The sequence below is a fragment of the Chenopodium album genome, chromosome 1 (assembly GCF_948465745.1).
Source record: "Chenopodium album chromosome 1, dcCheAlbu1.1, whole genome shotgun sequence".
Classification (NCBI taxonomy): domain Eukaryota; kingdom Viridiplantae; phylum Streptophyta; class Magnoliopsida; order Caryophyllales; family Amaranthaceae; genus Chenopodium; species Chenopodium album.
In genome coordinates this window covers 22,409,080-22,417,840 of record NC_137834.1, presented here as the reverse complement: position 1 = coordinate 22,417,840, position 8,761 = coordinate 22,409,080, and the positions used below count along the sequence as shown (strand labels likewise).

General features: G+C 43.9%; 2 protein-coding genes across 2 annotated transcripts; both read right to left on the bottom strand.

Moving 5' to 3' along the window:
- Positions 1-410: 410 nt before the first annotated feature.
- LOC145571558 (uncharacterized) lies at positions 411-1,125 on the bottom strand. Its single transcript, XM_081630622.1, has 2 exons — positions 1,020-1,125; positions 411-940 (listed from the first exon to the last, which is right to left on the bottom strand). The coding sequence occupies exons 1-2, from the start codon at positions 1,110-1,112 to the stop codon at positions 422-424; spliced, it is 612 nt and encodes a 203-aa protein (XP_081486748.1). The 5' UTR covers positions 1,113-1,125; the 3' UTR covers positions 411-421.
- A 27-nt stretch (positions 1,126-1,152) lies between these two features.
- LOC145629416 (uncharacterized) lies at positions 1,153-2,345 on the bottom strand. The gene is made up of 4 exons (XM_081682017.1): positions 2,064-2,345; positions 1,830-1,991; positions 1,428-1,751; positions 1,153-1,350 (listed from the first exon to the last, which is right to left on the bottom strand). The coding sequence occupies exons 1-4, from the start codon at positions 2,313-2,315 to the stop codon at positions 1,153-1,155; spliced, it is 936 nt and encodes a 311-aa protein (XP_081538143.1). The 5' UTR covers positions 2,316-2,345.
- Positions 2,346-8,761: the final 6,416 nt, after the last annotated feature.

The following is an 8,761-nucleotide window of genomic DNA, read 5'->3' as shown; positions in this document are numbered from 1 at the left end:
TATTTTATTTTTATCTTTATTTTACGATACTTTTTATTTTATTTTTTTATTTTTTTTTATCTTTATTTTACGATGCTTTTTATTTTTTATTTTTTATTTTTTTATTTTTTATTTTTCTTTTTGGGGAAGATGATTTTTTTTTTTTTTAGTCATTTATTCATCATTTTATCTTTATTTCTTTTCTTTTCTTTTCTTTTGAGGAAGGTAATTTTATTTCTTTTCTTTTGGGGAAGGTCGGTACCCTCCATTACTCCACTTATGTCTTCTTTTATCGTGTCATTACTAAGTACACAATCACACACAAAGAGTCTCAAACACACTAACACACACAATAGTAGATATATAAACTGTAAATAATGTACAAGGAGTCATAATACATAAATGTATCAAGTGTTATCACAGTATGCACATAAACCCTCGGTCAAAAATCTCTAGAATCAGAATCAGTCTCATCTTGTCCCTGTGCATGTGGACCTCCCTGTGTGTATGGAAACGGCGAACCAAAGAGTCCCTCGACCATCCGAGTACGGGGAGTAGCGTCCCTACTAGTCCCCGCAGGCCCAGTAGTAGTCAAGCTCAAAGCAGGACCCGTCCAGCCGGAAAGCGGAGTAGACTGGCCCAAAGATACTGGAATCGTCGGCGAAGGCATCGTCCCATATAGCGGAACTGAGAATAGGCCCGACAGTGGTGGAGGAACCCCGGATAATGGGGCCGAGAATGAACCAGGATCCAAAGGAGACCCAAACTCAGGAACTGGAGGCTGTGAAAATGACGGACGCTGAGAAGACTGCCCCTGCTGCCTCTGAGCCTCCTGGAACGGCTGAGTAGTCCGCGGCTCTCGCTGAGAACGTCGGTGAGCCTCAGGAGATCGTCTACTACGACCAAGCTCCTCCTCGTCCGAGCCTCTGGGCCTCGAGCGCGAGCGGGACCTCCGTCGCTCCTGAAAAAACACAAAATCAAAAGGCGTCAATGATGCAAAACAAAACAAATGGTGGAAATGAAAAAGTAATAAGTGATACCTCAAGGACGTCGCTAGAGCTCCGACAACTCGCACCACGCCGAAGCTTGATGATGCAATACTTCAGCGCGTCCACCAGCTTCATAATTCCCATCACCTCCGGGCGGTTAGGCTGAGGACAAAACAAAGAAAAATCAGTAATAGGCAGCATTAAAAGAGTGGATAATACGTCGAAGAAAACTCACCGGCTCAAAAGCCTCAGGCACTGACTCCTGCGCCTGTCTATAACCCTCCGGCGCGTCAGCAATATGGTCCTCCGTGATACCGATCGGCCCAGGGTAGCGGACAGACTGAGGAGGAATCTGAATCCTCCCCACAGGGTGAATGGTCGTCTGAAAATATGATCGAATAATCAAGTTATTCGACTATTTAAAACAGAGACTAGTAAAGAAGATTCTCGAAATCATACCTCGGGAAGACGGGGTGGAGGAGCCAGAGAGGGAAGCAAATCCCGCGCGTAGTCACTCTCCATGTGAACAAGCTCCTGCCACGGAAAAGTGTAGCGCTCTCCCCTGTTGATCAACCCTCTGATCAAGCGGGAGTCCAGCATCGACTCTGGCGGGGAAGAAGGCACCACAAAGCGATCGCCGCTATGCTGACGGACGACTCGCTCCCCCAAATACCAGACGAAGCGCCCAGTACCAACCAAAATGGTACGGTACACTGAAAGACGTAGGGCCTCGGGCAGATCAGTCATCCCGGCCCAAGGACGATACTGAACATCAATGGGAACCTGAAAACCATAAAATGTTAGGCGTGAAACGACAGAAACAACATCAGAAGGAAAAAACGCAACAAAGCTAATCCTTACGCCAACGGAAGAGGTGCCTCGGCGTAGTACCCCACGAAGCGCCGGAACAGACTCCACCCGTGACTCTCCTCGGTCACGCCAGCTGGCCCCGACGGGGAAGTCATGGACCACTCCCCGACGCCGGCGAGGAGCCAAGCCTGGGAAGTACTCATAGAACCATAACTGCAACAAAAATAACATTCAGCATACCAATCGAAAAGCCGAAATGGAACAAGAAAAGGAAAAGATCATCACCTCTACGACTCTCCACAGGCCGTAAACAGTGACAGGGGACTCGTCATTCAGCTGACGGCAGCCATGACGTAGAGATAGAAGAAGATCCGCGTATCCAAGACTGGCCCAGCTGTAGGATCCTATCTCGGGAATCCTGGCCAAAGAAGGGAGGTAACAGAGGAGCACGCGTGAACTCCTGTCAGGAGAGAGGGTCATAGAGATCAGGATCAAGATGAAGATCCGCACCCGCTGCTCGGCCGTCGTGTCCTCCATATCGAAGCCGCGAGCAAGAACTGAAGCCGACTCCGATCGTCCACTCCTAGGACCACCTCGTGACACCGGACGAGTCCTGATGTGCTGAACGATCGGACCTAACAAATCAGCTACCTCAGCCGATGTCCAGGATAGATCAGACATCTGGCCTACTGCCCGGTCGGTAAAGCGCAGCCCGCTGATCATCCTGAAGTCTAAAGGGGTCACCGTCATCTCCCCCCAGGCGAAGTGAAACGTGTTGGTAGTATCCCAAAAATACTCCAACAACGCACGAACAACCGTCGCGCCGCAACCCCGGGGGCTGCGAAACCCTACAATCGCCGCATAGAAATCGACCAAGCCAGACGACTCCCATAGGGCGCTCGTAGCAGGATCCTCCGTAATGACCTGGTGAAGTCGAGGGATCAAATCACCGGCCCCAGAACCATGTTGGCGAAGTGTGCCATCGACTATGCCGGAGAGTGCACGATGAGAAACGTGGTTTTCACGGCAGAAAACCAACTGGTCTGGAGTCCAGGGAGGTGGAACCCACCTACCCCTACTCGTAGAAGTCCGAGGCTCGGACTCCAAGATGTCGTCGTCCACGCCCTCAGGGACAGTGGGAGTGTCCTCCCGAAAAGCCCGACGCCGACCGCGAGTAGAAATGTCGCAATTTCGTCGTCTAGGCATGCTATTGTCAAAATCTAAATGTTTAGCATCATTTCCTAAACATTTAATTCAAATTGCATATTTATAATAAAATCTAAATACTTAGCATCATTTCCTAAGCTATTTAGTTCAAATTGCATATTTATAATAAAATCTAAATACTTAGCATCATTTCCTAAGCTATTTAGTTGTTTATTGAATTATATGCTAAATTTTATCAAAATCTAAATGTTTAGCATCATTTCCTAAACATTTTAAATTGCAAAATAATAATCTAAATACTCGGCATCATTTCCTGAGTTATTTAATTGTTTATTGAATTATACGCTAAATTTTTACCTCAAGGCTAAAAATTGGCAAAAATTATAGTATTTAGTTTCTCCATGATAAACTAATACTACAGTGCTCCTAGCCGCATGATACTATGTTCTCCATGACAATATAGTACATATACATCAACACATCATTTCACAAGATTCATCACTATTTTTTCACCATTTCAAAGCATGAACATTATCTCCATCTAATCATGCAATTTTTATCTCGAATTTCTCACAAACACACATGTACACATATACAAATAAAATCATGGCAAGAATTTCAACATAAAGCTTCAAAATCAAAAACCCCCAAATTGATTTTTTTTTTAGGGTTTGTCATGAAATTGTTAATGTGAAGCAAATTCAAAGCAAAAATCAAAGGGAACTTACATGGATGTGTGTAAAAAGTCGAAAATGAGGAGAAGATCGAAGAATTACAGCAAATTGGTGAGATCGAACTCCAAAATTCAAAAAAAAAAAAAAAAAAAAATTTCGGCCACCAGCACGACTGCCGCGACACGGTCAACAACAACCGTGACACGGCAAAGCAGTTCCGTGTCACGGCGAGCTTCAAAGCCGACGGAGCTCCGATGATTTAGGCGGCAGTTCCGGCGGACACAGCAACAACAGAAGCAAACAACAGCAGCGAGGCAGCAGCAAAACGCGACAAAAGAAAATAAAAAAAAAAAAGAAAACAAAAATCAGAACAACCGTGTCACGGTTTCCATTTACCGTGTCACGGTAAGCTTTGACGGCCGGCGGTTCAGCTTAAACGTGGCTCGGCAATTTTGGTAAGCAAGGAGCAAAAATGGAGAAATGAAGAGGAGGTGTGAAATGGTGAAGTGTGAAAGCAAGTATGCGAATTTAAAGGCAGAAAAGGACAAAAAGAAAAGAGTCGTTGTTGACTGATTCAAACAGCGCAAATGAAAAAAAAAAAGAAAAAAAAAAAAGGAAAACATGTGTCCCGTGACACGGGATACTAGTCCCGTCAGACGGGAATCCCTGACCGTGTCACGGGAACCTTCTGACGTGGCGCGGCAAATCCGAGTCTGGTCAGGGAATATTCCTTGCTTTTTGACCAGTTTGGCTGACTTTCCGGGTTTATTGGGAGATTATTTTTTTCGCTACAGTTACGCGGAAAATCCCAACTGATGTTTAAGGGGGACTAAAATTACCATTTTACCCCTGGCAAGCGTCAAAGCCTATTTTGCGGCATTTTAAACATTTAATATGGTCGGATAATCGGTTTCAAATTGTGAATCACTTATAGCCCATGTTCGGGGATAATCAAACCACCATACATTTATCAATTTTCAGCAACCGTCGGTTTTCCTCAGGCTTGGAAAGCGTTATCGGTGGATTTTTCTTCAAGTATAGAAAACCGCCAAGTCGGCTTTCCTCAAGCTTGGAAAGCGTTATCGGTGGATTTTTCTTCAAGTATAGAAAACCGCCAAGTCGGCTTTCCTCAGGCATGGAAAGCATCATCCGTGGATTTTTCTTCAAGTATAGAAAACCGCCAAGTCGGCTTTCCTCAGGCATGGAAAGCATCATCCGTGGATTTTTCTTCAAGTATAGAAAACCATGAAATTCCTTTGTCGGCTTTCCTCCAGTATGGAAGGCATTATCGGTGGAATTCTTCAAGCATAGAATGACACCAAATTCGTTTGTCGACTTTCCTCAGGCATGGAAAGTATTATCCGGTAGCTTTCTTCAGGCTTAGAAAGGTACCAAACTCCTCAGTCGGCTTTCCTCAAGCATGGAAAGCGTTTCAACCAATGTCACTCGGTAGATTCCTTCAAGTATAGGAAAATACCAAATTCGTTTGTCACCGACACACTGGTGTCAGATACGCATTCTATCCCTTTACTCTTTTATCTGTAGAACTAACATTTTTCTGCAGGTATCGGCGTATACAGAGTGATTTAGGATCGCAGAACGTCTTAAATCATTCTCCGTCCCTATCGACAACTTTGACTATCGTTTTCGAAACTGACGTTTCTACAAACTCAGTCAAAGTGGGGGCTTCTGTAGACACCTAAAAATGTCTCCCCAAAACCAAGTCCGATGATAAATACCCTTTCACCGCCACTGTTGGTCGGGTTTAGTATTTAATCCCGAGAGTGCTTAAAAAATCGTATTTTATTAAATTCATATTTTTGAAAGGTCCATGGATCAGTCTTGGTGTTTGGTAAAAGCATAGTTTTAATTTAAGCCCAAACCTTTTTTATTTTATTATTATTTTTTGCCCAAATATTTTATTTAATTTTATTTATTATTTTAGCCCGAATATTAAAAGTCAGAAAAAAGCCCGTAATCATCAATCGGCACTCAAAAAGCCGAATGAAATTAGAGTTAAAAATGAATTTAGACGGAAAAATGAACTGGAATTGACCGTGTCACGGTCAAGCTTGACCGTGTCACGGGAACACTTCCCGTTTGACGGTAAGACTTCCCGTGACACGGGAGGTTCTGCCGTGACACGGGGAGTTCTGTGTCCTTTCCGCGTAAACCCTTAACGCGTTTTCCGTTCCGTTTTCTGAAAATTTCCCGCGACACTCCAAAGACTGACCGTGTCACGGGAACTTGTACCGTCTGACGGTACAGTCTAACCGTGTCACGGTACAGTCTGACCGTGTCACGGGATATTTTTTTAGGGTTTTTTATCATTTTAGGGTTCCGTGTGCTCCCTCAGCACATTTCCCTATAAATACCCCCTCATTTCTGATGAACGGGGCAACGAGAATTCTATTATTCTTATTTTTTCTCTTCTATGCTCTTAACCTAAACACTAGCCTACCCTTTTCACTTCAAAATTCCCTCTTCAAGCACTCAAAGGAGTCCATATTTTACTCGAGGTTCTGTCCTTAAACCAAGGCGTGAAAGGTAGAATCGTTTGAGGGTTTGGCCCCAAAATTAACCTTGTTTTTATTTAATTTAATTTAATTGTTGTTTTATTATTTCCTTGAAGTTACTAACTCGTTTTATTATTTTGTAGTTGCAAGCAAACAGATTCAAAGTAAGAGTTATGCTCTTTTTATTATTATTTTTCTAACGATTTTTTTTCTGTTGTTAGAATTATGATTAAATTGGTTCTTTTTATGTTTATATTGATTCTATTATTTATTGATCACAATATTGCATGTTAAAGGGAATATGTAATTGAAAATCACGCCTAATAAGATAATTTGGACAACCGGTTTAGGTTCCTTTTTAATCTTGTTGTTTAACCAAGTGATCACAATATTTTAGAATTATATGTTGCATTAATATTCAACCAATTGAGCTTAATAATAGTTTGGAGCGAATTGAATATTTTGTTTGTATGCCTTTGAGATCGCAGGAATACTTTTCACTATAAGAATCGAGTAGAGGCCAATACGGGCGAATGTGACTCCATGACTCACTTCGTACCATCATCCCCGATCCTCCTTTCGTGGTTCCGAACCATATGGAGTTAGTAATCTCATGGATTATGAATGGGGTGTAACCTTCACGGGTCAATCGTTGTTGCCTATCGTTGTCCCTTATCGTGGTTGCCTTTTTTTATGATCCGTGAACGGTTTACAAGTTCCTAAAAAAACTTGTTGGCGGCTCCCTACTTTCCTTGTCCCTAATCGTATTATGTCAATTCCCACTTCCTATGAGTGCCAAGCATATACACAACATGCTTTTTAACGTAGGCGCACTTCGAACGACGCCTACACTAAGGCATCAGTCGGTCATTGGTAGAAATTCTTACTTGGGTTATTTATTCCAAAGTTGCACTCACTTCCCCTATTGAGGCAAAAGATTGTGTAATGGCTACGCGTTAACCCCAGACGGAATATAACCGCCTGGGTAAGAAGCTCAAAGCACCCGCTTTTATGGTCGGCTGTGCACTTGGTTTGGGGCAATCACCATTGTGATTGATTAGCCTAAAAACACTCCATACTTCTCCAAGTATCAAGTGTTTTCAAGCCAATCAATCAGCTTGACATTAAACCAACCACACAGCCGCCCAGGGACAAGAGCACCCGGATTGCAAATTGTCGCATGCTTTTTTAAGTTAGGAAAAATACTAAAGAATTGCAAACAGATGCAAAATTCAAATTGAAAAACCTCAAAACACAGACATATATAAAAACCGACTGAGTCGGAATACTTCATTTATATTTGAAATGGCACAAAGGCCAGAATAAGTGTTAACCGGACACATCCGGTGAAGAAAGAAAGAGAAAATGTTAATCCAACCCCATGGTTGGTAAAAAGATACAACAAAGCACGGCATGCAAGCCGGTAAATAACATTGTTGGCATACTGCCGCAGAAAGTGGGGAGGCCCGCCTAAGGCTGAGGTGGAGTCTTCTCCGGCTGAGTTTGGCTGGCCTGGCCCTCATAATGATCATCTGCCTGCTCCTCATCATCAGAGACTTCATATCCTTGCTCAGCAGCCTAGTCTTTAAAGCGAGGCGGTGGAGCATCACCCAGTTGCTGGGCATCATACACCGCAGTGGCGTAATCATACCTCAGCTTATAGACCTCAAAGTCTATTTCTGGGTAAAGGAGGCCCCAGGTGATCTTCAGCCGGGCCAAGTTGTCCCGTTCATTCTCCTCAGTCAGCCGGGTCTGCTCCTGGGCTAGCTCATCCGACTGCTTGTTGCGCAGATTCATGAGCTCGAGCTTCAGGCGGTCATTGTCAACCCGGAGTTGGGCATTCTCCTTGTCAGCATCTTCCAATGCCTTGAGATTTGATTTGGCATCTTTCAGCTTCTTGTCAAGGTCATCAGCCTGGCTGTTAGCTTCATCGTTTGCAGCCGTCAAACTCCGGATCAGCTCCTCCTGTTTCAACTCTACTGCTTTAATCTTTAAATTACACATATAATCAGAATGTTCAGCAAAGTTGAGGTTTTCTAGGGCCCTCCGTTTGGCGTCATTTACCTCTTCTTGCTTCCGCCTGAAGGGGCCCCGGAGACTGTTCACTCTCACCATAGCCTGAGACAATGACAGCCGGTTTATGAGTTACTTAGTCAAATTAAAGATTAAAGACATCAAGATAGAGGAATCATTTACCTCAGCCAGAGAACCCATTATCCGGTCAAAGTCCACGACCTGCAGATCAGGTATGGAAGCCTTCTCAGACCGGGTAAGGGTCCTCACCATCTGCTTTGCGAAGCTTGCAAGATCCGGCGGGTCAGAAGTCATATCTGCATCAAAAGTAATGCTTTGTGAGATAAAAGCAGCGTAGTCGGCATTCATTCGTTGCCGGCTGCTGACTGACCCTTTTGAAGAATCAACCTTGGCCTTGAATCTCATAAAATCAAGTGGCCAAGGTATTTCAGTTCGTTCCTTACCTTGAGCTTCCGGATGGGTCTCTAGCTTGTTCTCCTCCCCAGTGGTTGCCGCACCGCCTGCAACCTTAGGTGTCTCGCCACCCTTCGATGCCGTTGAGACATCCAGCGCTTTCTGCTGTTCTGAGCTTTGGCTGAGTTTTTCAGAACAA